The 27768-nt window shown below is 48.6% G+C and overlaps 1 protein-coding gene across 5 annotated transcripts; it reads right to left on the reverse strand.

Annotated features, from left to right (window-relative positions):
* Positions 1-249: 249 nt before the first annotated feature.
* NDE1 (nudE neurodevelopment protein 1) lies at positions 250-27645 on the reverse strand. Of its 5 annotated transcripts, none has more exons than XM_039233552.1 (9): positions 27587-27645; positions 20014-20139; positions 18669-18822; positions 12408-12556; positions 6621-6757; positions 5255-5431; positions 3738-3829; positions 2280-2431; positions 250-1498 (listed from the first exon to the last, which is right to left on the reverse strand). In XM_039233552.1, the coding sequence occupies exons 2-9, from the start codon at positions 20094-20096 to the stop codon at positions 1405-1407; spliced, it is 1038 nt and encodes a 345-aa protein (XP_039089483.1). In that variant the 5' UTR covers positions 20097-20139; positions 27587-27645; the 3' UTR covers positions 250-1404. The 5 variants fall into 5 exon arrangements, with proteins under 5 accessions (XP_039089483.1, XP_039089481.1, XP_039089482.1 ...); XM_039233550.1 differs by having other exon boundaries at positions 5252-5431; XM_039233551.1 differs by lacking the exon at positions 27587-27645 and adding an exon at positions 22121-22139 and having other exon boundaries at positions 5252-5431.
* Between the last annotated feature and the right edge of the window lie 123 nt (positions 27646-27768).

Genomic DNA, 27768 nt, shown 5'->3' on the forward strand with positions numbered 1-27768 from the left:
AGATACATTTGAGAAGAGACATGGAAACGGGAAAACTCAAGCCAATGGCCAAATGCGAACCTGCCCTCAACAATACACAAACATACCCCAAATATGCTTTTAAGAAGCTGACCTGAAGTGGAATTTTCTTTTAGTCGGGGCTTTTCATATTTGGTTACTTGGTTCAAAAACAAACATTTTGCCACCGTACGAGCAAACATCAAGGCACAAATCAGGCAGCATTTATCCACCACCACCACCACCACCGACTAGTGGAAAATGAGTTTCTCTTGACTTTATTGTTCTTTTAAAAAAATAGAAGTCCGTCTTTTCCCAATACAGGTTAGAATGTTCCCAGGGTAATGAACTGGGCACCAGAGACTAGTTCTCTGTTGAATTTCAAAAGCACTTGAAAAGTTCTATTTTCAACGCAATGATATTTCTGCTATTCTCTTGGAAAAATAACTTAGTAACAAAGGGTGGTTAAGCTGCGTGCGTGCTCCCGAATTCACGTGTCCTTTTTAACGTGTCTCTGAAAGTGTGACAGGCAGGGCTGAGCATGCACTCTGTCCGCGTGAAAATCCCGTGTTTGTTTCTTCTTTCACAAGGATGCTTCCACCAACGGTCCTATGGTTCGATCCTACTTCGAGGCCATCCTGGTTACTGTATCATGGCTCCGAACAAAGTTCGGTTCTTACAGGCTGTACTCACAAGGCCATGCCACCCCAACGGCCGTCAGGGGAGGTCACCCCCAGGGCTAGGGCACAGGTTCCGGGAAACCCGACTACCAGGGTTGATCGTAAGAGGACACAGGTGTTTCCAGTGACCCGGTCCACACAAGATCTCCCATGAAACACAGGCACAGCTCGCACGGCCTCAGTGAGAGGCAGAGCAAGTGCCAGACGTACACTACACCAGAGCGTGTTTTCTAAAAAAAAAAAAAAAAAAAAAAAGGCACATGCCTAGTCTACTCTTCTCTCTTAGACATGATGTCAGTACACAGACCCTCCCCGTGGCAAAGATCAAGGACACTTTGTTCAGGAGACAGCCTGAGCCTGAGGTGGGGCTCATATCCCTTCTTTAAGGCATCTCCAGCCATTAAAAACACATCCCCAACTCCATCAACACTTGGGTCAGCTCAAAATGATGGGGTGGCCACAGCACCCACACCTCAGAGCCCTGTCCAGAGGGTCCGGTTTGTCCCCGTCCATTTGAAACGCACTGGCCAGGAGGCTGGGGTGGATGAGACAACATTTCACGGGGACAGCTACCGGGGGCCACAGGCGACGGCCTCGGTGGCCAGTGTGACTGCTTGCTCATATTTCTCAAACTAACTTACAAAAAGCAAAAACCTAGTAGAAGAAGGGAAAGAAAAGTAACGACTCCCGCACAGACACACGAGGGGCTTCGGCTTCCGTGGGTTTCCTAAAGCAACATCTTGACTACACCCTGGGCTGACGGCAGCGACGGCGAGGAAGTATTTGAAGGCGGCTTCCCAAATTCCAGTCGTTTTCCCAACCTTCAGACAGAGCAAACCAGATTAGGTGGACATTACAGCTGTGACAGACTGGCGAGCACTGGGGCCCACAAAGCCCTAAGAGTGAATAGCAAGAGGCAGGAGCCGGGTCTCCCTGGGTGTCAATTTTCTCTCCTGCGAAATGAAGAAAAGGACACTGGCCATCTAGCTCGCACATTCCCAAGGCTACACGAAAAGCCCAGTCACAGAAGACCCACTAAAGAACATCCTCTTCGACAGGGTCAGAACTTACATGCATGCCCTGGAAAAATATTCTTTGTTCCCTGCCTGCCACACATCTACCAAAGTGACTCAGCTTGGGGTCCAGGAAGATGGCGGCCCAGCTTAGAAAATTAACGAATCTGGAAGCTGTCCTGATCTTCCTCAAGCAACAAAACTACCCAAAGCTGCCAGAGTTGTGTTTTCCCATCTAGTCTGGCTGGAATTTAATACGTTTCCTGAGGTTCTAAGGATTTTTTTTTAAAATGAAAAAAGTCCTCCTCCGGGGGGAACAGAGCAACGTTTGAAGCTCAAGTCCCAAACAAGCGTTTCATGCAGGACATTCTCACAGCATGACCAGGAGCTGGGGCTACAGATTTGAATACTAACAACGAGCCTCTTCCTGGACATTTCCACATTTCCCCTTAACCGCAAGTCACCACCTCACTTGGTCTCAAGGCGGTAGAGGATAAGGTTCACTGACATACCGCTGCAACTTTTATGAAATGGCTATTGGTCAGGGCTCAGAGGCTCCCGCCTTGCGCGCACAGCTGAAAGTACTGACCCTTTGTCACCTAGAGGCACGCCGGTGCTGCCTGGCTGTCTCTCGCCGCCGTCTCTGTATTTGCCCCCTCGCCCCGGGGCTGGGCCGCTTGTTCGGTTTGGGGACTGATCGTACACAAAGTTCCGGCAGGATGCAAGTTTGGACTCCAGTGCCTGCAGAGAAACACGCTTTCAGCTTAAAGATCAGAACTCGCCTCTCCCCAGAGCCCGGACACAGACAATGACTTCAAACGGTGGTTCTGGAAGGGGGCTGTAGGCTGCAATTCCAAAAGTGGGGCCCTGATGGAATCCAACACTCCTCCAACTTTTAGAGCCACGGGCCTAAGACATTTAGGAGCTTCCTGGAAAATCACTAACCCTGCCAATGATCCAGGTCCGCCTATGGGAAATAGGAAGTCAACTTTCGGGATGATCTACTCTTTTGCTTGCCCTTATTAAATGTGCACAGAGTGGCTCGTGTGGGAGGGCTGTGCTCTGCTGGAAAGAGCCCTCATATAAACCAAGAGGGCACAGAGACCACCCCAGGCTTATCTATGTGCTAATTGTGCAAAACATTAAGAGAGACACATGTTTACAGAACAGAAAACCAGACACCAGGCCTAAAAGCAAAAACCTGAGCAAAGGGCTGCAAGCTTCTAGGCAGGTGCAGCTCTGACCGCATACGTTCTAGTAGACAGGGCTGCTAGGAGCTCAGTCACGTGCTGCTCCAGGCATCGTGTGAAAACATACAAGCCACAACTACAGAGAATGCCTGTGTTAATGCTTTTTTTTAATGTTTTTTTAAATTTATATTTGAGAGAGAGAGAGAGAGACGGCATGAGCAGGGGAAGGTCAGAGAGAGAGAGGGAGACACAGAATCTGAAGCAGGCTCCAGGCTCTGAGCTGTCAGCACAGAGCCCNAGAATCTGAAGCAGGCTCCAGGCTCTGAGCTGTCAGCACAGAGCCCGACGCGGGGCTCGAACCCACGAACCATGAGATCATGACCTGAGCCGAAGTCAGACGCTTAACAGACTGAGCCACCCAGGCGCGTTAATTCTTGTGTTAATTCTTAAGCACAAAACAATCTTGCCCTGTAGCAAATATAAAACCTCAAGTTGAGGTCTCTGCTCTCGCCTTTTGAGATGTAGTCTTTAACTCCCTCATTTAAAAGGAAAGGGCAATTTTCAGATGTTTCTCAGCTTTCTCAAATTAAGAAAAAAACCACAGACAGCAAGCAGGTTTCCCGCACTCCAAGGAAAATTGGCAGGGAAAGACAGATCCGCGCAGGGATCAAAGGGCTGACGCGGTCTGGGCTCCGGGTATTTGTCAGCAAGGCCCAGAGGAGCTTGGAGGACGCTCAGGGACATGGCTGCAGGAAGTCTCTGTTACAGGGAAAAGGAGGCGGTAAGGCGACCACTCTCCGATACCCTGAAACACAGGCAGGGAGCCACACCAAATCCCGGGGAGGAGGCAGCCTTACCCCTACTTTGCGCAGCAGATCTCCCACGATGTTGAGGGCTGATATCCGGGCTGCGGGTGTGAGGGGGGTCCCGCTCGTGGAGTCATCCGGACCTGCGTGTGCAAAGCGAGCACGTGTAACAGCGATCCCCGGGATCCCCGGTCATACGCTGGTGCACTAACGTCCCTAAATGCGGAGCCCCGGTGGGGGAGGGAGGGGAGCTAACACTGCCCCCCTCATGCTGCCCCCGTTTCACTCAAGAATTAACTAACACACCAAGAGCCCGCGTGACCACCAACCTTTTGCAGCCTTACAATGACTGTATTCAGTGTTCATCTTTACCCGTTACTTTTAAAACAAAATCCAAATAAGTCTTCCTGAAATTCTATGAATTCCCTACAGGTAACGGACGTGAACAGCGTCCAAACAAACCATGCTGGTAGGGGTCCTACCTCCCCGGAGGCTCTGTCCTCCCAGCGGGAGCCGGGGACCAGCGGCACCAGCATCGCCAGGGTGCTGGTTAGGATACAGGATCTCAGGTCCTGTCCGGCCCCGCGGAGACTCGGGTGCATTTGAACGAGGTGCCCCGCTGAGTCACGTGCATACTGAAGCGTGGAAAACACTGCTCTAGACTGGGATTCTGGAAATGTCTCCAGTCTCTTCATTCTGGGACAAGCTTAGGGATACGGCAGGAATTGGCAGTTGAGCCCGGGAGCCAGCTGGCCTGAGTCTGAATCCCAACTCTGCTATTTGTCATCTGTATGACTTGAGGCAAGCTACTCTCCTGGGGGCCTCAGTCTCCTCATCCATCAAATGGGCACAGCACGTGCATCTTGGGCCTGTGGTAAGAATTCAGGGAGGTCGTATGCAAAGCCTTTTAAGCAGAGTGGCTACCAGCACACACGGAGCACTCAGTAACTGTCTACTGTTATTTGCCAATAAGAGGCCCAGTAACAGCCTCTGTGAATCAGAGCAGCTGGGGCAAAAACTCAAATTTCTCAATTTTTTTTTTTTTTTTTTTTTTTTTTTACCATGCAGCCCAGGTTACACTGGCTCCAGTTCTAGATGCACATATCGCTAGACCCACAGATGCTCCGTAAATCTTTTATCTGGTCATCGGAATGTTATTTTTAGGAGAGTTCATGCTCAAGCAGAGAATTTCTGGCTGATGAAGACCGGAAGACCGGAAACGTCTGCTCATGCAGGGCCCACATTGTGTGGGGTGGGAGCTGAGTGGCCACCGCCCCTGGGAAGAAGCTTCCATTTTCCTGCCTTCCGCAGACTCCATCGCTCCCTACTGCCTCACAATGGAGCTCCTCCCACTTGTGTCTGAGCTCCGCCCCCGCAAGCACCCCAGCTGGCTCCCCATAGCACAGCCGGTGCCAGCACCCCCTCCAGCACCCACCCCCGACCATAGCCCCTGGCACCTCCCCCACTGCCCCAGGTACCTCCCAACCCCCCCCACTAGCTCCCCCCCCACCTCCCCCTGGGAAAGCTTGGTGAAGAAAAGCACATCCTCCCCGGCCGTCCCTCACCACGTCTGAAGGTCCCCGGGGTGTTTAAGCCGGCGCTGGGTCCCCGATGAGCTACAGGGGTGGACGGCACGGAGCCAGTGGCCTGCACGGCCATGTCTGTCCTGTCGGCCTGCACGGCGCTGGGCATGGGCGTCCTGGGTTTCTCCTGCTTCTGCTGTACAGCCAATTCCTGCCGCAAATCTGAGCCGGGACAAGGATGCACCGTAAGCCCTTGCTTCGGGTGACGGGGGACAGGGAGGGAGGACAGTGACACTGGCCAGGGCAAAGAAGCACCAGCATGAAAATGCACAGGCAGAAACCCTCAGGGGAGTGACACCCACAGGACCTTGCTGAGCAGGCTTGTGAAACTACATGATTTTTAAAATAAAAACAAAGAGGCTTAGGGGCACCTGGCTGGCTCTGTCAGTAGAACGTGTGACTCTTGATCTCGGGGTTGAGAGTTCAAGCCCCACATTGGGCCAGGAGCCTACTTAAAAACAAAACTAAAAACAAAAAGGTTTAAAAATTTTGAAAAACTATGGCAGTGGCAGACACACTATGCTTTTCTCGTTTCAAAACATTTCTAGCACAACAGGGCGTAGAGAATACTGAGTGAAAATAACACTGTCCCAACCAATCCCTATGGGGGAGATCTTTTCAACCCTTCTTTCTCTGCATTTTCAGACATACAGTTTCTATATTATCGCTTAAGCATGTGATAGGAATAATTCTTATTAAGCATAAATAGCAACAAATTTACTGTCTATGACTTACCTTCCTTCAACGATGGCTCTTAATCTAACTATATTCACATCTATTCCTTTTGTGTTTTAACAACTGTTAAACATTCCACGAAATAAAATGAATCTCTGTCACTGATTTAACCGATTCTCAACTACCTTCCAAACGGAGAGTTTTTTCTTTGTCATCCCCCTTCTACCCGCTCTACGTTAGAAACTAAATTCGTGTTATTAACAATCAATTGGGATGTTCAGGAAGTTCTTCTGTACCCCGATCTACCCCCGGAACTGCAAGCTTCCACGGAGCAAATGCTGACGGGAATTCAGAGCTATGAGACACGTGCACGAGCTGCCATCGAGTCACAGAGACAACAGGCTCGCCAGCAAATCCGTCACCAAACCTTTTCTCCCCACAAAGCCGTATACTCCTACTGAACAAAAAGCCAGTGGTGGTGTAAATACATATTTACAGGGTTGGACAACTGGCGGTCCTCACGATGGGGTGGGGACCGAGGCTAAAGCCTGCCCGGTGCGATTCTACACCCTACGACCAGAGCAGGGATTTCCAGTAGAGGTGACACTGGGCAACACTCAGGTAGGGAGAGGGGACACCAGTGAGGGCACACAGAACAAAGCCAAGTCTTTCTGACCTCTGGCTTCATCTTTCAGTCGCTGAACAGATTCTAGAAGATTCTCCTTCTCATCAAGTTCACTCTCCAGGAAGGCATTTCTTTCGATGGCTTGATTCAAACGCTGCTCAAAGTCTTCCAGAGACATGATTGTGGCCCTGGTAGGAGAAAAGCAAAGTTGTCCCAGAGAGCAAACAGTGGCATCTGTTTGGTGCCTACAGAGGTCAGACACAGCGGGGATGAGTGCCCGCACGGCCTGGACACCACAGACCCGAGCAAGCATCTTAACCTTCTGGGACCCAGGCTCTTTCCCTGCAGAATGAGAATCATCCAAGCTCCTGAGGGACACAAAGGTGTCCTGAGGAGTAAATGAGAAATGACCAGGGGGCCTGGGGGGTCCTCAGCCAGTTAAGCGTCCCATTTCAGCTCACGTCACGATCTTGTGGTCTGTGAGTTTAAGCCCTGCACCGGGCTCTATGCTGACAGTTCGGAGCCTGGAGCCTGCTTTGGATTGTGTGTCTCCTTCTCTCTGCCCCTCTCCTGCTCACGCTCTCTCTCTTTCACTCAAAAATAAACATTTAAATAAAAAAGAGAGAGAGAGAACTGTCCATACAGCACTTAGCTGTACGAGCCAGAGCCTTATTGAGGACAACGTACAGGGTCCAATGCCAAGGGCAGCAAACTCCATCTTCTCTCGGAGACTCACAAACCAAATCAGTATTCAGAATATCCTACTAAAATAAAATTACACTGTTTTTGAGGGGTTTTTTTATTTGATTTTTTTTTTTTTTTTTTTTTTTTGAGAGAGTGAGTGCAAGCAGGGGAAAGGGGCAGAGGTAAAGAGAGAGAGAATCCCAAGCAGGGTCCATGCTCAGCACAGAACCTGACAGAGGGCTCAATCCCATGACTCCGGGATCATGGCCTGAGCCAAAATCAGGAGTCGTACGCTCAACTGACTGAGACACCCAGGTGCCCTCAAGGTTTTTTAAATATAAAACTTCAGAATTTGAGAACTTTATTCATTCTATGATAATGACTGGGGGCCTCATCTCTGCCTCATCTGATTTGAACACCCAAATACTCAGCATTTGTCCAAAATGTGAATTCAGTGCCTCTTTTAATCACACACACACACACACACACACACACACACACACACACACACACACAAAGAAATCTAAGAAAGAAACGGGAAAAACAAAATAAAACACAGGCTAATTGCTTTATAAACCCTGGACTGCAGAAAGCCTTTCCACGGTGACTGATAAATTGGAATACAGAGAGCTCAAATAACTTGACAGTCATGTATACAATAGACAGAGCTGGAAGACAAGTGACAAATTCTAAATATTTTCTTTTTTTAAATGTTTATTTTTGAGAGAGAGACAGAGAGAAACAGAGCATGAGTGGGGGCAGGGCAGATAGAGAGGGAGACAGAATCCAAAGCAGGCTTCAGGCTCTGAGCTGTCAGCAGAGAGCCCAACAAGGGGCTCAAACTCATGAACCATGAGATCATGACCTGAGCCGAAGTCAGATGCTTAACCGACTGAGGCACCCAGGCGCCCCTAAATATTTTCAATTCATATCACAAATATATTTAAAAAATCTCTTAGAAGTGGGAAACCACCAACATGCCAAGTTAAAAAAAAAAAAAAGGCCAAGTTCACAGAAAAAGAAATAAAAATAGTTCTTAAATATATGAAAAGGAACCTATGTCATGTATAATTCAGAAATGTAGCTACTGGTCATTGACTAGACTGGCAGAAATTGAAAGTTGGAAAACCACTCTGGGAAGCTGTCTGGAACAGAGGACTGACACACACAGTCACTGGGAATGTAAAGCGATACAACTACAGAGAGAACAAATGGGCAATAACTATCAGAATCACATTTGCATCTGTCCCTTGACCCTGCAGCGTCACTTCTGGGGATTTAATTCTCCAGATAAACATCTGTGCAAGCACTGTTTATCATTCATCACAGCAGTGCTGATCACCACACAAGAATGCAAATGTAGCAGCTAGCCATCCACAGGGAACTGGACAAACAAATTATTATGTATTATGCAATACCAACCATACAATAAGATATTATGCACTTGGGGGAGAAAAAGAACAAAGAATGCTCTGTGGCCTGATACAGAAAGATCTCCAGGATCTACTGTTACGTGAAAGATGGACAACAGGGTGTACAAGATACTATTGGGGAGGAGGGTAGGGATAATACCAATTTATAATTTGATTTGCCTGAATTTGCATAAAAAACTCTACCCTTGGTATATTAGTTTCAAGCCACATGAATGTACTATCTTCATGGAAGACTGCATTACGGGTCCCCATTCTCCCTCCCTTCCTGCAGCCACATCGTTGCCACAGCCTCACTGTGAGTGGAATGTACTTTTCCAGCTCTTGACTTGGGCCACGTGACTTGCTTTGATCAATGAAATATGAGTGAATTTTGCATCTTTGTGAGTTTTCGGCCTACAGCTCCAGTGATAGAAATCCACCACCACATGGGAGTCCCAAATTCTCTTCCCACGTCTCTGGCTAGCCCCGGGACCATGCATCTGCATAGCAGACTTGAAGCAGCCTGGCTCAGGCTGAAAGAATAAAACGAGGATGCCTGGGTGGCTCAGTCAGTTGAGCGTCTGACTTCGCCTCAAGTCATGATTTAATAGTTCATGGGTCCGAACCCCATATCAGGCTCTCTGCTGTCCGCACAGAGCCTGCTTCGGATCTTCTGTCCCCTTCGCTCTCTGCCCCTCCCCTGTTCTCATGGGCTGTCTCAAAACAAATAAATAAAAAGAATAATAAAAAGAATAAAACAGATTTCAGCTACTGGCCATAAAGGGAAAATAGTTTGGAACATTAGTTCAGCCTAGTTAACAGACCAAAAAAAAAAAAAAAAGACGAAAACTCTGGAAAAAATACAATCAGTGCAATCAGTGGAAATTAGCGCTGAGGTAACCTACATATTAGATTAGCAGAAAAAGACTTTAAAGTAGCTACTATGGGGCGCCTAGGTGGCTCAGTCAGTTAAGCAATCGACTTTGGCTCAGGTCATGATCTCACATTTCATGGGTTCGAGCCCCGTGTAGGGCTCTGTGCTGACAGACTGGAGCCTGGAGCCTGCTTCATATTCTGTGTCCCCCTCTCTCTGCCCCCCACCCAAAATAAATGAACATTAAAAAAAATAAAGTAGCTACTGTAGCTATGCTCAAGGATATAAAGAGAAGCCCCTGCGTTGGGCTCTGTGCTGACAACTAGCTCGGAGCAGCCTGAAGCCTGCTTCAGATTCTGTGTCTCCCTCTCTCTCTGACCCTCCCCTGCTCACGCTCTCTCTCAGAAATAAATTAAACATTAAAAAAGAAAGAAAGAAGGATATAAAGAGAAGCCACAGTAGAGAAATTTAAATTACTACTTTTTTTTTTTTTTAAAGGAAATTCTAGAACTGAAAATACAATATCTAAAAACTTTATTGGAATTGGCTTATCAAAGCAGACTGGAGAGAAAGATGCAGTGAACTTGAAACTAGATCAATAGAAACGATCCAATTTGAAACACCGAAAGAAAAAATATTAGAGGGAAGAAAAGATAAAAAGGACCAGAGCCTCAGAGACCTATGTGACCATTATCAAAAGGAGTAACGTGTGTAGCTGGGGTCCCAGAGGACAGAAGACAGAAAGAATGGGCCAGCGCAGGTCTTTGAGAAAATCATGACCAAAGTTGAATTTGTCAACGGAGAAATTTACAGACTAAAGGAGCCCAGGAAACCCTGTCGGGGTAAATACATACAGGGGTGCCTGGCTGGCTCAGTCAAAGAGCATCCAACTCCTGATCTCAGGGTCGTCAGTTGGGTATAGAGAATTACTTAAGGAAATTTAAAAAAAAATTCTGGTTAAATCCAACGCTTAAAAAAAAGATACATTGAGGTATCATAATCAAACTACTGCAAACAAAAATTTAAGAGAAAAATTTGAGAGCAGCCAGAAAAAAAACAGATTATATACTGACGAGTGACCACTCAAATGACCACTAACTTCTGACCTGAAGCAAGGGAAACAAAAGACAGTCAAAAAACCCACTGAAAACAAACAAACAAACAATAACTATCAACCCAGAATTCTACATCCAGTGGACATAACCTTCAAGAATGAAGGCAGGGGAGCCTGGGGGACTCAGTCCGTTAAGCATCCGACTTCGGCTCAGGTCATGATCTCATTGTTCATGAGTTCAAGCCCTGCTTGGGATTCTCTCTCTCTCCCTTTCTCTCTGCCCCTCCCCTGCTCTCTTTCTCTCTAAAATAAATAAACTTAAAAAAAGAAAAAGAGAATAAAGGCAAAAGAAAGACACTTTTGAGATAAACTAAAATAAGGAGACATTACCATCAGCAGACCTTCGCTGTACAAAATCCTAAGGGAGGTTCTTCAAGCCAAAGGGAGGGGATACCAGAGGGAAACCCAGATCCTCAGGAAGGAATGTACCCGAAACGGTAAGTATGTGGGTAAATATAAAAGGCTATCTTTTTACTCTCCTAATTTCTTTAAAACATACTTGGCTTTTTAGGGGCACCTGGGTGGCTCAGTCGGTAAGCATCTGACTTCAGCTCAGGTCATATCCTGTAATCCGTGAATTCGAGCCCTACATCGGGCTGTGTGCTGACAGCTCAGAGCCTGGAGCCTGCTTCAGATTCTGTCTCCCTCTCTCTGTGCCCCTCCCCTACTCACACTGTCTCTCTGTCTCTCTCTCAAAAGTAAACAAACAGTTAAAAAATTTTTTTAATAAAATAAAATATACTTGGCCTTTTAAAGCAAAAGTGACAGCAAAGTGTTGCAGAATCCACAGCATTCGTAGACATAGTAGTATTACAAGTAAAGCCTAAAGTTCAAGGATGATAAAAATCAAGTTGTAAGGTTGCAAGGCTGTTGCATTTTACGTGATCATGAAGTTAATGTTGCGATCCTACAGCAGCCACTACAAAGTGAGGCAGGGGTCTGGGAGGGCAGCACGAAGCCACCCCTGCTTAACAAGAGTGTGTGTCACGTGAATGCATACGCAATTTGCCCAAAGTGCTGTGAACTTCCGCTTAAAATCTGTGCACGCCACTGTATGCAATTTATATCTCATTTTTAAAGTGTTTCCATTTAAAAAAGGGGGGGGGGCTGGCACAGAGTAGTTACTCAATAAAAGTTATTATTGGTAGGTATTATTCTGCTCAACAGCAGAATGTCAGTTTACAAAATACTGTTCTTTGGGCGCGCCTGGGTGGCTTAGTCGGTTGCGTGTCTGACTTCAGCTCAGGTGATGATCTCACAGTTCCTGCGTTCAAGCCCCGAGTCGGGCACGGAGCCCACTTCAGATCTTCTGCTCCCCCTTTGTCTGCCCCTCCCCTACTCGCATTCCTCAAAAATACACAAACATTTACAAAGAAATACTGTTCTTTGAACACGCTTACCTTAGGGTGGTAATTGGCTCATGTTTGTCTTTCTGCCTGGAATGTTCTCACCTCATACTCTTCCCCCTGGACTTAGCCTAAGTGCCACCCCCATTGGGAAGCCTTGTCTGACATTTACCCAACGGCCAAACCTATGCATCGGGTCATGTGCCCCCCTTGCACCCTGGACTTGCAGCTCTTTCTGCTGTAATTAAGTTGCACTTATCTGTGTGCTGTCCATTTCCTAGAAGGTCACTGGCTTGGTTTGGCTCACGGCTGAATCCTCTATACTCAACACAGTACTTGGTACCCAGGTACTGGGAGCCAAGGGCGGAGAATAAGGCTCCAAAACCGGTCTTCTCCTTCCCGACGTACCGTTTTGCTCTTTCCAAGTCGTCGTTTGCTTGCTCCAGCTCCCTGATGTATTTCTGAAGCTGATCCTTAATCGCCTTGGTCTGGGCGAGGTCATCCTCTAAGGCTGAGATCTGCCGGTAGCCTTCCGAGTGCTGCGTTTCAAACTTGTCCTGAAGGTCAAAATCAACATGGAGTGTATGATTTAGGACGTCTGGGAAGCTGTGTTTATCTCCCTTCCCTGGCACTGCCTGAAAATACTGAGGGTCACTCCTGCCTCACGCACACTCCTGTTATAGTGGACACTGTCATTCTTGGCAGGGGAGCATCCGTTCCCCCCACCCCGACACCCCCCGTGGGCACAGCCTGTCAGTGCCCTGATTTCTGTAAGGGATTTAGCTCCCCCTTAGTATAGGATCTTTATCAGACCAGTCTTCTCATACTCTCTAAGGAGGCTCCAGACATCCTCGTGGCCACCCACCAGAGCCAAGGGTACAAGCCGAACCTCAGTAGAACCTTCTCTCCAGACATGGACTCTGAACCAAGGGAAGGCAAATGGAGAGAACGGGGGCCACCACTCAAAGCTCTTATGTACCAAGTGCTTCCTGCCTCCCAGCCCACTAGCACCTTGCACCTCACCCCCTCCCAAACCTGGTTCCTGCAGCCTCTGGGTAAGAAGCCCCAACAATCTTCAAAGCGATCATTTTGCTCAAGGCATCCACACAGCCACAGAAAACCACACGAACATCTCCAAGCATCATCCACAGGGCAATACAAATCCACTTCATGCGATGTCCCCATATTACATATCAGGACCCACAATGGCTTTGGTTGCTGGTGTCTTGTAATAAGAGCAGAAAACCATGTACTTCGTTTGACAACTGTTCTAACTTTGTGATCCAGGACACTCCCCCTGTAGCATAGGGGGTTAGAAGGGATTTGGGGGCCTTTGGGGGAAGAAGGGAAGAAAGAAGGAAGGTAGGGAGAGAGAGAGGGAGGGGAGGAGGGAAGGTAGGAAGGGAGGGAGGTGAGGAAAGCAAGGAAGGAAACAAAAAAAACCCACAACTTATTACTAACCACAAGTAGCTTAGTGTGATTTAACCAAGGCTTTCCAAGGAAGGGGATAGTTGAACAACTTAATGATCTATTGCTGTCCAGCAAATAACATTCTGCAGCAACTAACTACTGCAGCAACTAACATTCATCGTAGGCTCGCTCTGGGCCAGCTTCTGGGCTCAGGACTGTGCTTATGTTGCCGCAACAAATGCCATTTCAGAGATGTGAATGGAGGCTACTTCCTTAGCCCAAAGTCAACTGGTAGCAAATGCCTGAGCCTACAACCAATCTGGGCCACGGGGCCTTGTGCCTTTCCTTTTTTTTTTTTTCTTTTTAATGTTTATTTATTTTTGAGAGAGAGAAAGAGACAGAGACAGAGCATGAGCGGGGGAGGGACAGAGAGAGAGGGAGACACAGAATCTGAAGCAGGCTCCGGGCTCTGAGCTGTCAGCACAGAGCCTGACATGGGGTCGAACCTACAAACCGTAAGATCACGACCTGAACCAAAGTCGGACACTTAGCCAACTGAGCCATCCAGGCGGCCCAGGGCTTGTGTTTTAAAACAACTGTACTAGGGGCACTTGGGTAGGTCAGTCTGTTGAGCGTCCCACTTCAGCTCAGGCCATAATCTCGTGGTTCGTGGGCTCAAGCCCCGTGTCCAGCTCTGTGCTGACAGCTTGTAGCTTGGAGCCTGCTTTGGATTCTGTGTCTCCCTCTCTCTCTCTGCCTCTCCCCCACTCACACCCTCTCTCTCAAAATAGTAAATAAAAAAATTAAGAACAAAAAACAAACAAAAAAACCCTACGTTAAAGTGCCCTCAACCATTTCATTACAGGTCACATGGGTATTGCCCGCACATGCGCACACACACATTCTGCTCTGGCTCCTCTCTCAAATTATCTTCCTTCACCAAACACGTGTACTGCTTTCCCTTCATTTACACACAAAAGAAAACACTTCCCACAGGACAGGCCCAAAGTCACACCAGAAAGTTTGAAAAACAGTCAAGCTCTTCTTCACTCACTGGAGTCAACAAAGGCGTTGCTACCAACAGTCTGGGTGCCCTGGGAGAATGACATCATGGTGCCTTGGCCAGAGAGGCGTGGCGGGAGCCCTGTGGAAGACGAACTCCCACAGAACAAGCAGATTATTTACAGGGTGAGGGCAGGGAGGGCATTCCACATCCTCACACTGTTGGGTCCCCTCTGATACTCTGTTTCCTGGCTGGTCCCCTCTGGTACTGCCACAGCGGAGGAAGCACCCCCGGTCAGTTGAGGAGGGACAGACTAAGCCCCGATGCCTCACATCCTTTCTTTGGGTGCATCTCCAAATAAAACAGGAAGGCATGGGATCCTAGGTCATTAACCTCAATTCAAACACAGGTTCAAGAAGATGCGGTTAGCGGGCTTCTCCACCAGCATTCAGATTCAAATGGTGTCCTTTGAACTTGGCGGACACGAAAAGCTGTTGCCAAACACTGCGCTTTCGTTTGGCGCTAATTATTATAAGCTGTCGGCTGATGGAGGCTTCAACAGACACTGTTTGATCCCTTCTAGGCCTTTTCATTCAACTTGTGATGAATAAGCCAGCTGTCAAGGAGTCTGACAGCTGAATACATTCCCCTTAGGTGACTGACAAATATTTGCTAGTGGCAGTTATTTATTTTTAATTAATTTTTTTTTTAAGTGATCTCTACACCCAGTGTGGGGTTACAACTCCAAGATCAAGAGTCACACGCTCAGGGCGCCTGGGTGGCTCAGTCGGTTAAGTATCCGACTCTTGATTTTGGCTCTGGTGGTAACCACACGGTTTTTGAGTTTAAGCCCCACATCAGGCTTTGTGCTGACAGTGTGGAGCCTGCTTAGGACTCTCAAAAAAAAAACAAAAAAAAAAACTTAAAAAAAAAACAATTTAAGAGTTGCACGCTCTACCGACTGAGCCCGCCAGACGCCCCTAGGGAGGCATGCTTTATTCCAAGGTATCTCTATTTCTTCTCCTGCTCTATGCTCCGCGCCTCCTATGCCTGTCATGTCTCTGTCATAACAAGGTCTTCTCCACGTTCAAGGGCTCAGTCTTGAAGGTCTTGAAGCAATTACTTCATAATTGCTCGATGTTAGTCTGCCACCGTGGAGAGCCTTGTTCCCTCTCCCAACTATCATTTACGCCGTTGGCTGATCTTCCTTCCACAGACCTTCCCATCCCTGGGGTCCCTTCATATTAATGAGCTATAATGCTCCTCAGTGTCCATGGAAAGGGTCAAATACTAATGCCTGCAGGGGTCAGGCTGTTATGAGTTGCGTGGGCCAAGTGTAGGGATAAAGCAAGGGACACTGGTCCCTCGGTGTCAGAGAGAGAGGTGGGGGACGGTAGTGGGGACTGGGATGGACTGGTGAGCATTTAACCACTACATGGCTTTTCGCTGATGTGGCCTGGTATGCCAGGTCTGCTGACTCTCAGAGGAAGTCAGAAATCCAGACTTTTGGGGGTGCCTGGGTGGCTTAGTCGGTTAAGCGTCTGACTTTCGCTTAGGTCATGATCTCGCGGTTCATGGGTTCGAGCCCCGCGTCGGGCTCTGTGCTGACTGCCAGCCCAGAGCCTGGAGCCTGTTTCAGTCTGTGAATCCCTCTCTCTCTGACCCTCCCCTGCTCACGCTGTCTCTCTCTCTCCTAAAAATAAATAAAACATTAAAAAAAAAAAAAAAATAAAAAAAAAAATAAAAAAAAAAAAAAAAGAAATCCAGACTTTTGTAGGAAGTCTGACAACTTTGAATACTGATGTCAAATATTTAAAGAACACTAAAGACATAAGTTTTACTATCATATAAACAAAACCTCAACTCTACATAACAGTAGCATGCTGAACTATTCGTGGGGAAGTAAACAGACGTCTGCAAGTCACTTTGAAATGTGTCAGAAAAGTAGACGGATGGATGGATAGGTAATAAAAATCACGTAGAGCAAAGGTTATTGGTAGAGCCCAGGTGGCAGATATACAGGTGCTCACTGGAATATTCTTTCAACCAGGCTGTGTGCTTGGAAACTTTCATAGTATGTTGAATAAAAAACCATAGAAGGCTACGCAAAACACACGCGTGTGCCAGACTGACGTGTGTAGCTGGCCAGCTGGGGTCTGCGGTCTGCAACGTAAAAGCGTGCACTCCGCTGCTCGGCTTCTGAGAACTTTAGGGTCCTTCCTCTGCCCCTCCCCACCCTTCAACTCCCAATCCATCTGGTGGCCCCACTTTTCCCCAGGCACTTAAAGCCAGGATTCCCAGGTCTGCCTGACATCCATTCTTGTCTGTGTCTGTGGAAGGTCCCAATTCACTCTCCATTAACCCCTCCACCCCAATCCGCTGGCCACACACACACACACACACACACCCTCTCTCACCTTCAAACCCAGCTCAGATCCCTCCCAGCTCCTCTGTGAAGCCGTCTCCATCACATACCGACCTTTCCCTCTGAAGGCTCCCTCAGTCAGTACTACGTAACCAAGCATCTTTACCCTAAGTGCTTTATGGGGTTAGGTTTGTCTTCCCCACAAAGCTTCCAGAAGGCTGGGAGCACATCTCCTTCCACTATCCACCACACCTCCCCTAGCAGCTCATCAAAATTTACATGGGGACCTTTATTTAAAAAAAAAAAAAAAAAAAAAAGGAAAAAGAAAAAAAGACACAGACATGCCTGTGTCCCCAGCCACAGATGGATGGAGACTGGATATTTAGGAAACTTGCCGGTGACCCTGCCTGGCAGCGAGGGCTGAGGGCCGCAGTCTCCAGGGCACGGCGTTAGCAATGATCCGCTAAGCCCTACAGAATGTCCAAAAGGTAGTCTTTGCCCTTTAAAGCAGTGGTTTTCCAGATACAAGGCAACGTCTGAAGATATTTTTAGTTGTCATAACCTGGGGGAGAAGGAGCCACTGGCATCCACTGGGTGGAGACCAGGGATGCTGTTAAACATCCTACAATGTGGGGCGCCGGGGTGGCTCCGTTGGTGAAGCGTCCGACTCCCGATTTTGGTGCAGGCCCTGATCTCACGGTCATGGGATGGAGCCCCATGTCAGGCTCTGTGCTGGCAGTGCAAGGCCTGCTTAGAATTCTCTCTCTTCCTCTCTCTCTCTGCCCTCTCCCTGTCCTCTCAAAATAAATAAATAAACTTAAGAGGAAAACAAAACAAAACAAAACCATGGAGTGCCTGGGTGGCCCAGTCAGTTAAGCATCTGACTTCAGCTCAGGTTATGATCTTGCAGTTCACGTGTTCGAGACTCACATCCGGCTCTGTGCTGACGCTCAGAGCCTAGAGGCTGCTTTGGATTCTGTGTCTCCCTTTCTGCCCCTCTCCTGCCCCTGCTCACACTCTGTCTCTCTCTCTCTCAAAAATAACTAAAACATTAAAAAAAAAATTTTTTTTAAAAAACAAACACAAACATCCTACAATGTAAAACTCAGCCCCCAAAACTGCAAATTACCTGTGTCCAGGCTGGGGAACCTGCTCTAAGCCGGCACTGTCCAACAGAACTTTCCGTAATATTGGAAACATTCTACATCGCTCTGTCCAGTAATGGTACCCACTAGACATGCAGCGGCTGTTGAACAGCTGAAACGTAGCTGGCGTAACTGAGAAATTAAATTTTTATTTATTTAAAAAACATTTTTTTTAATGTTGTATCCATTTCTGAGAGAGAGAGAGAGACAGCATGAGCAGGGGAGGGTCAGACAGGGAGGGAGACACAGAATCCGAAGCAGGATCCAGGCTCCAAGCTAGTGGTCAGCACAGAGCCTGACAGGGGGCTGGAATCCGCGAACTGTGAGATCACGACCTGAGCCGAAGTCGGATGCTTAACCGACGGAGCCACCCAGGCGCCCCAAGGACTTAAGATTTTTATTTAATTTACTTTGACTTAAACGTCAACAGCCGGCTGGGGGCTACCAAACCTCTGAACCTTATGGAACGTCATGACCAGCAAATATAGTGACACTCCACACTCTAAAAACGCCATCTTTCGCACACCTTGTGGGACTGTGGCAGACACCCAAGAACGGGCCGCGGGGACACATGTGTCACTTGCTTCCACAGAGCTCCTCCCACCGGGGGCAAACGAGGGTTCAACCGCCACGTGCTCCCAGCAGGCCCAGGGGCGGGAGCGAGCCCCTCGCGCTGCGAGGCTGCCTGGTCCAGCACCCGCGCCACCCCGCAAGCCTGTCCACACCTGCTGCCTATCGTCTCTCACCTTGATGGTTTCCAGCTCCAGGCGAAGGCGATTGTTTTCTGACAGGAGGTCCCTGTTCCTGGTTTCAATCTGTTGCAGCTGCGTCTCCAACTCGGCTTCGTACTCCCGGCTTCCCTCCTGGAATTCGCGGAGCTCCTCCTGCGTGTTCTCGGCCCTGCAGAATTCCCGGACGCGTCAGGGGGCATTTGCTGAGCACGTACGGCTGATCAGTGCTGGGCATCGATTACCTCTTTATTCCACTACCTTCTGAGGTGGAAACGATCACTGACCTCATTTTACAGGTAAAATGAGGCTGAGATCAGACGAGTGACTTGCCTCAAGGTCGCATGAGTCAGAAGCCGACCTCGGGACTGGACCCAGGTGTGCCCAGCTCCAAAGCCGATTCCCTCTTCACTCACTCATTCAACATATATTTTCTTTTATCTCAACATGTAGTAAATATTCGTGGGACTGCATATCCTCTGCAGCTTTACTTTTAAGTGGAAACTGGACATAAGTGCTTACTTATCCCACCTCAAACCCCCAATTCCAGCTCTCTGATCCTTAAAGGTCAAGCAACACTTTTTTTAAAATGCTAAGCCTGAATTATCTTTAAGCCAAATTAACAGTAAGGAAATTTGGGGCGCCTGGTGGCTCACTCAGTTAAATGTCCAAACTGGGCTCAGGTCATGATCTCACAGACCATGGGTATGAGCCCTGTGCCGGGCTCTGTGCTGACGGCTCAGTCTGGAGCCTGCTTTGGATTCTGTGTTTCTCTCTCTTTCAAATATAAATAAACATTTTAAAAAATGTTAAAAAGAATTAGGAAATTAGAGGGACTGGAGTAAGACCTCCATGTGAAGAGTGTAAGAGCCCCTGAGAAATAAACCAGATGCAATGCTGAACACACACTCTCCTCCCAAATATGGACACGGAACCACTTCTTTCAAATTTAAAATCTGCAACAATGCAATTTGTTAGACTTCTCCTAGACAGGGAGAAGTTCTTTCCTCACACACGGGGCTGACCAGCTAAGGCGTCCGGAACCGATGGAGCCCCGCGGGAATATCAGCTGGGAAGGATCAGAAGCAGTTTGCTTCGGACCGTAGGGTTTGGTGCTCACATCCCAGGCCTGCTCCTTACTGGCTGTGTGGCCTTGGTGGACAAGTTACTTGCCTTCCCTGAGGCTCAGTTTCCTCATCTGTAAAATGGGGGGAGAAGTGATTCCTCACGGGGTCGTCTGGAGATTCAATGGAGAGCAATGTGTCAAGTCTTTCATCGCCTTTGTCGCCTAAGAGGCCCCCAAATCGATGGCTGCTGCCACAGTGATGGGGAGAAAAAGCAACGTGGACTTAGGAAGACTGACCTCTGCTTGTAGGTCATGGCCAGATCTTTCCAGTAGTTTGTTTCTTCCTCCTCAGAGCTGAACGTCTTTCCCGAGTCCTCCATTGTGGAAACAGGGGATGGGGTCACTCTTCTCGGGCCATGGTGTCTGCAAGAGAAAAGCTTGAAAATTACTCCCATATCTAGTTCAACTTGCAGATCTTTATAATTCTTTTTAACGTGTATTCATTTTTGAGAGAAGAAGAGAGCAAGCGTAGGGGAGGCAGGGGGCACACAGAATCCGAAGCAGGCTCCAGGTTCTGAGCCATCAGCACAGAGCCTGACCCGGGGCTCGAACTCGCTAGCCATGAGATCATGGCCTGAGCTGAAGCCAGAGGCTTACCCAATATCTGATCTTTAATGGGGAGAAAAAAAAAAAACTCCCGAATTTTATGTTGGGTTAAATGATAAAACATTGCCAAAACTTGACACCAAAGCCAGACAAAATCCAGCCCACCCACAGAAAACATTCCACAAATAGATAAAACAAGATTTTATTTATTTCATTCAAGGAGGGACAAAGGATTAAAAAAAAAAACAAAAAAAAGGAGGTGAGGCCATCTCCCGGGGATCTAGTTTAGACACCCGGTACCACCACCATCCCCACCAGCAGAGATAAGGAAGAAGACAAGGAAAGCCTTTGAAGAGGAGGGTAAGGAGCCCAGTTTGGGATGTTTCTGGTTTCAGAAGCCTGTGACACATCTAGAAGCAACAGTCCATGTGAGACTCCGGGGTGAACTCTGGTCTGATACAAATGTCAGAGTTCTGAGCCTGCGGCCGCTTCTTTATCTTGTGCCGGAACTGCCAGAGGATCCAGGGAGGCCTGTTTACGGAGCTCGGAGGCATGCCAATGCTGGACTGGTAGGCGAAGAAAGAAACAGTAATCGAAGGAGACAGAGGAGAAACAAAGAGGCAAGGACCAGCGAGCCGTCCGGGGAGCAGATCGTCTCAAGGGGAAAGGAAGGAATGTTCCCCAGTATCCACGATGCAACAGAGAAGCTCAGATAAGGGCTGGAAAATATCCGGGAGACGTCGCAAAAGAAATGTCGGTCAGCGGTGACGTGGGCAAGAGTGGTTTCCACACAGCGGGGGAGGGAGGGGCAATAAGTTACTAGGGAGTGAAGAGGAGGAAGAGGAGGGGATTTTGGAGAAGTGGGTGTGAGAAGACAACGGCAGGGCCCGGGGCGGGCATGGGGCCTCGGCTCAGAGGACGTGGAGGTACCCAGGAGACTAGGGAACGGATCTTCCTCAACAGCTGTCAGTTCAGACCCCACAGATAGAGCCTCTCCGTGTAACAGCCTATTCTCTGATCTAAGGCTCTGAACTTGTCAAAAGCTCATCAGGAATCCAAATGAGAGGTCTCCAAGGTCCCTTTCTGTCCTCAAGGGAGCTCACAGCCTGCTGTGTGTCCTTAAGGGACCAAAGAGTGAATGCAACCCCTCTCTCTGCAAGACACAGCAAACTGTATTTTTGAGGACAAATAAGAATCATTCAGCTAAACATGTTAGTGTTGATATAAACAAAATCACCCACTTCTAGATTACTGATAAAACAAAAATCAAACAATTATACTTATATTCGAGCACAGCACTTACTGATAAGTAGGCTTTTTAGTACCAATATTCACATCTGCTCGCTAATTTCTGTCCCTTCCCTAATCCAGGGACGACTTGCCATGTTCCCCACCCCCTTTTGGGGAACAGAGTTTCTCTGAAAGCTTGATGGAAGCATAGACACTGGATAGAACAGAAAGCTGTTCATCCGTTGGGTTTTTTGGGTTTTTTTTTCAGTCCAGTATTTTTTCTTCCACCTTTCCGGACAAACACCCTTATCTTGGGGAAACCAACCCTACACCCATTCTAGAGTGATTCAGATGTACTAGACCAACATCAGTATCAGCATCTGGGTGGAACCATGTGATGGGATGAAAGCCTCCAGCATTGGCAGCTGGCTCCGAGGTGGGCCTAACCTAATCTATGTTGAGCCAAAGACGGGGGGGGGCGCTAACCCAGGCAGGGACAATCAGTGTCCAGGTCTAGGGCTTTTTGCAGAGCCATCAACAAAAACACTCTTTGGAAGTGTTAACTAACCTTACTGTGATAGTCAGCTCTAACAGGAGCGCCCAGGTGACTCAGTTGGTTAAGCATCCGACTCTTGGTTGTGGTTCAGGTCATGATCTCACGGTTGGTGGCTTTGAGCCCTGCATCGAGCTTCACACTAATAGTACAGCACCTGCCTGGGATTCTCTCTCTCTCCCTCTTTCTCTCTCTCTCTCCAAATAAATAAACTTAAAACAAAACCATCATGCTATGTTGCTATATGCCTTGAACTTATACAATGTTAGATGTCAATTATTATCTCTGTAAAGCTGGGAGAAAAAAAAGAAACTCTTTCCACTAGGGTGAGGTGGAAGGAAGGAAGCCTGGGGTTGTCCCTGCTCATTCCTCCATCGCAACCAAGTAGGCCAGAGAACGAAGCCAAAACAGAGGAAAGCAAAGCCAAGAGGTGGAGACACTGTGTCCTGATGATATCATTTGAACACCTGGATCCAGTCATGCCTGATTTAAGGTTAGGACAGATAACCAACTCCCTTTCTTAAATATATCAGTTAGGGTCGGACTGCTGCCACAAGAATCCTAATCAAAGTAAATAGTGAAACGGGCGCCTGGGTGGCTCAGTCAAGCGTCTTGACTTTGGCTCAGGTCATGATCTAGCGGTTCATGGGTTCGAGCCCTGCGTTGAGTCATGCTCTGTGCTGACAGCCAGCTGAGAGCCTGGAGACCGTTTCAGATTCTGTATCTCCCTCTCTCTCTGACCCTCCCATGCTCACGCTGTCTCTCTAGCTCAGAAATTAAAAAAAAAAAAAAGTAAGTAGTGAAAGATCTCATTTGCTGAAAGTAAAAATAGAGCACCCAGAGGGTAAATAACAGAAATTAACATGGCCATGGGTAAGGGTAAACTTAGGTCTGGTAGGTACTCCCTGCTGGAGCCTTAGGCTCTAATAAGCCCAGATCTCATCTAATACCAAGTCACCAAAGGAGTGCCCACAGTGTCAAGATCCCATGCGACTGAGTAGTGTATGGCCACGGATTATCTTAGTGATGACAGTCTCAAATAATGGCAAGGGAGTCTGTGTAATAGGGCAAGAAAGTGAGGAACAAGAAACAATGGATGTTTTCTTTCGCTCTTTTATAGACTTTTCCTGCTCTTTGGAAAAATATCATGTCCAATATTCAATGTACCTAGTCCTTGCCTACTTCTCTAAACATTCTCTACCCCGGACCTCCATCATTAGCTTATGTTCAAGTCACACTGCCTTCTTTCTGTTCCTTGAACGCACCAAGCTTGCTCCCACCTCAGGGCCTTTGCACTTGCTGTTCTCTGCCTGGAATGCTTCTCCTTCAGATCTATGCCCAGGTGTCCTTGTCATTCAGATCTCAGCTGAAATGACTTCCCCAAAGAGACCTTATTTTAATATCCCACCTACTACCCCCTCCAGCCTTTATCTATTGTATTAATCTCTGCTTTATTTAACCATTTTGAGTTTTGTTTTTGTTCATCTTCCCCCACTAGAATGTCAGTGGTTGAGCACAGGGGCCTTCTCTGTCTTGCTTTTTTATCCCAATGCCTAGAACAGTGCTTGGCATACACCAGGCACTCCATAAATGCTTGTGGAATGATACTGGCAGGAAGGGGATATCAGGTGAAGGAAAGGCAGGAGGCCAGAAAGCTCTGGCGATCAGTTTATAGCTGACATCTGTAAATCCCTGAGATGCTTGTCAGGATGGGGAAAGCCCCTCTCTCCCTCAGCACCTGCGTGGCACCTCAATCGTGGGAAGGGGCTGGAGGAGAAGATACCATGTCAGAAACTACCCTGTCCCCAGGTTAAGTGAGGACTATCTCATACAGTTCCTGGAGTTTAATAACCTTCATCCTGCACTCTTATGACAGAGGAGTTTTAGACAAAAAAGCTTCCCAAAACACTTACCTTGGCCAGTGAAAACTAAACCTGAATCAGGAAAGAAAGGACTTCGAGATGCTTTAAGAGGCACTTCCACTGTGAGAGAGGCTCTAATTACAACCGTGCTGATGGGAAAGCTCTGGTTTTGTTGTGTTTAATTTGTTTAATGTTTTATTTCTTTTTGAGAGAGACAGACAGACAGAACAGGAGCAGGGGAGGGCTGAGAGAGAGGGAGACACAGAATCTGAAACAGGCTCCAAGCTCCGAGCTATCAGCACAGAGCCCGACGTAGGGCTCAAACCTGTGAAATGCAAGATCATGACCTGAGCTGAAATCGGCCGCTCAACCAACTGAGCCACCCAGGCGCCCTTGGTTTTGGACTTCAGGGTGGGGGCAGCTAAGCAGAGACCTGAGCTTCTGTCAGAGCCTGCACAATCTATAACTAATTCAACTCAAGGACCAAAACCACAGGCCGGGCATTTTAACCAGAAACCCCCGCACTGAAATAAGAATGGTTAGGGAAGAGGAAAAGTATGTTCTAGACGAAGAACAGCTGAACTTCACTTTGCTAGGCAATAGCAATCTTAAAATGTATGCTTTTTGAAACGTCTCACAGCTCTAATGTGCGTTATTCTTTGCCACAGGAAGCAGGTAAGAGGACTTGGAAAGGTTTCCTTCTCCCAGCATGATTTCCTGAACTGACACCAGCTTCTATGAGCCATGTGCTGGGCGTCTAGTAAGTTATCTTCAACGTCATCCTCTTTAAGCCGTTTGACTGCAAGAATAAGTAAGACAGTCACTTGGGTTCTTAGAAGCAAGAGCTGGAGCAGGGACACGGCACACCTTGGCCATCTCCGTAGGTGCGAACGAATGGCAGAGGCACCCCAAACCCAAGTGCAAGTTCACTCGGGTTTGAATCCAGGTTCCAGATCTCCTTGGAGTTGCAAAGAGACTAATCAGAGGTCAGAGTCACCTGTTTCATCTGGCCCACACAGTCTTTTAAAAGGTACAACTCTGCAGCCACTACCCTAAAAAACGAAGAGGTGCTGCATGCCTTTCTTTTGCGGGCATTCTGCCTCCCAGCCTGTACTTCCAATACACCATCAGGCCACCGTGTCCCAGCAGCTCTGGGGACAAACCTAATGGGCACCTCAAAAATACATGCCACAGCATCCAAGGAGGAAAAAGCTGAGGGACAAGAAGCTCAGAAAGCATATATTCCCTACTTGGCATCACTTAGATCTACTCCTCCTACAAAAAGGTGTTTCCGCAAGCTTTAAAAAAAAAAAAAGGTTTTCCATGATGAGACTGAAAAGACTGCAAACACACTTGAGACACAGACACCTTTGGTTTCAAAGCCCTGGAAAACACAAAGCACTCTTCCTTGGCTCCCCTCTCAGTGAAGAAAGCCAGCACAGCTGGTCAGGGGCAAAACACATGTCTAAACTATCAAGAATTAGCTCACCGCCCTTCTCCACCCCGACCTCAATCCTTCCCAGTCCAAACACACGGAAGAGCCGAAGGGGAAGGGAGGGAGGCAGAGACGCTGCCAAGCATCAGCTCGGGCTCCTGCTGATTCTAGGGGGTGACGCGGGCTCCGCGTTTTCCAGAAGTGGCATCACTCGGGCAACACCAGTCAAGAGTCGGCAAGTCTGGCTTCTGTCTCTGCGCCTTCAAAGTCTGTAATGATATTCCGACGAAAAGACTTAGGCGTGCAAGGACATATACGCGAGGGTGCGCGCCATCACCCACTGACATGGAAAACTGGAGACGCTTAACCATCAACAGGGGTCTGGCTGGAAAATTACGCGGTTTTAAGAACCCTACAAACGAATATGGAAGAAAGTTCTTGCTATGTGAAGAAAGGGGTGCCAGTTCTGTTTGTAAATGTATCCCGCCCTCTCTGCATACATGAAGAGCAAAAGGTCGCAAGCGAGTACCAGATGGGGGCAAAGGAGGCACGGAGATCAGAGCTCATGCCTGACATGCTAAGAGTAAGCATATATTGCCTTTGAACAAAAAATAGAAGGGCTATTGTTCCAGGATAATTTTATTCTACTGACTCAAGATGCCTGCTGGGGCTTCTCTCTCCATCCCTTCTCAAACATTTCCAAACACCTACTAAGTGCAAGGCGCTGCTGGGACAGGCAGAGACAAAGCACCCACGTCAGTACCAGGTGCTAACACAGCACTAGCTGCCGCCACAAACCTTCCGTAGGCAGGCCCACTCACGTTAGGAAATTATCTGCTAAGGAAAGGAAGCGTAATCTCTCCAGGCTCCCACATTCTAACGCAAAAGAACACACTTTGGAAACAAAAATAACAGCCTAAGAGACTAAGCCAAGTTAAGAAAGTAATATCTGAAATGAGAGGATAAAATACGCCAGTCAGAGGCCTCTGAGACTTCAGGGATCTAATCCTTGCCTAAGACGCAAGATTTACGTTTCAATCCTGATTGAATACCAGGGTGGTGGTGGGGTCAGATAAGTGGCTCTGGGAGTCGCTGCGATCCAATTGCTCTTCAAAGGACCCTACCTGTGTCCTAAAATGCCATCCTGTCCAAGAATACAGAAGCAAAACTAGCATAGAAAATGACAAACCCCTGCCCGGGGCACGCTGTAAAAGGCCATTTCTTTAGAAAGGAAGTTAAAAGGGGCCTCGAGGCTAAAAGTAGAAAGAGGCACGACCTGGTACAAACGCTGGACAAAGAGATCAGAGAAGCTCAGACCCTCAGGAAGCAGAGAACCCGAGAGGACTGGAGAAGATAAGGCGGCTTCCCCAGGTGATGGCGGGATTTCCCATGACCTCGGAGAGGCAGGTAAGCCCCACGACTGCATTCAAACTGCAGAATAAGCGTTTTCATCCTTCATCCAATCCTTCCCCAAAGTGCTGTCAGGGGAAATCTGAACCTTCCCGCAGTAGAGATCTGAGAAACGCAGAGGGAAAGAGGCTGTTCCAAACACGCTCCCGAAGGCAGGGAGATGCCAAGGGGGGGGGCGGGGGGGAGGTTTTTGGAAAGAGGCCTGCAGTGAGGGTGGAAGTAGCACGGGGCAGTGGACGAGAAAGGGGGGTGGGGGGCGGAAGGGATGAGAAAGAGGGAGAGTTTGGGGCAGCAGGAAGAAAGGAGCTAGAGGGGGGCGGATGAGAAAAGACCGACAAAAGAGAAGAGAAACTAGGAGAGTCAAAGAGGGCGGCCTACGGTGGGGGTGGGAGGAAGGCTGGAAGGCAGAGGAGCCGGGCAACGGGGACCGGGGACGAGGAGGGCAGCAGGTCGGAGCCAGGCCAGCGCTAGAAGAGAAAGAAAGTTGGCAAAGGCGAGGGGCTGGGCGCCGAGGACACAAAGGTGGGAAGGCAAAAAGTTAGCCAGGGAGGCTCCCGAGAGCGGGACTTTTGAGCCCAGCGCCCGGGACCCGCGGAGTGAGGGCGGCCGGGAAGCGAAGCGCCTGCGAGGGGCGCAGCAGGTTCCCTGCAAGGCGGCTCCTGGGAGTCCCGAGAGCGCGGCGGGGCGCCAGGGCAGCCTGAAGAGTTTCCCCGGCGGTGGCGGCGGTCCCGGGGCGGGCGCCCCCACCCCAGGCCACCGCAGCCCCGAACTTACCCGGGCTTGTCCGCGAGGACGGGCGGCGGCGGCAGCAGCAGACTGCGCTGCCCGGGCCTCCGGCCACCGCCCCCACCCCCGCGCCCGCGGCGGGCGCCGTTCATTGGCTGCCGCGCCACGGGACCGCGTCCGCCTCGGCCAATCAGCGCCTAGCAGCGCGGTTTGGAAACTTTTTTCCCAGG

Source organism: Hyaena hyaena, unplaced genomic scaffold (assembly GCF_003009895.1).
Source record: "Hyaena hyaena isolate Hyena2069 unplaced genomic scaffold, ASM300989v1 scaffold_76, whole genome shotgun sequence".
Classification (NCBI taxonomy): Eukaryota; Metazoa; Chordata; class Mammalia; order Carnivora; family Hyaenidae; genus Hyaena; species Hyaena hyaena.

Bases quoted from the DNA above. Each gene is read 5' to 3' on its own strand.
- NDE1 (XM_039233550.1), bottom strand. From the start codon at position 20,096: ATGGAGGACTCGGGAAAGACGTTCAGCTCTGAGGAGGAAGAAACAAAC. The intron at 12,557-18,668 runs GTGAGAGACGAT...TTTGACCTTCAG, and splicing joins TGGAGCTGGAAACCATCAAG to GACAAGTTTGAAACGCAGCA. The intron at 1,499-2,279 runs GTCAGTACTTTC...CTCTGTCTGAAG, and splicing joins GTGCCTCTAGGTGACAAAGG to GTTGGGAAAACGACTGGAAT.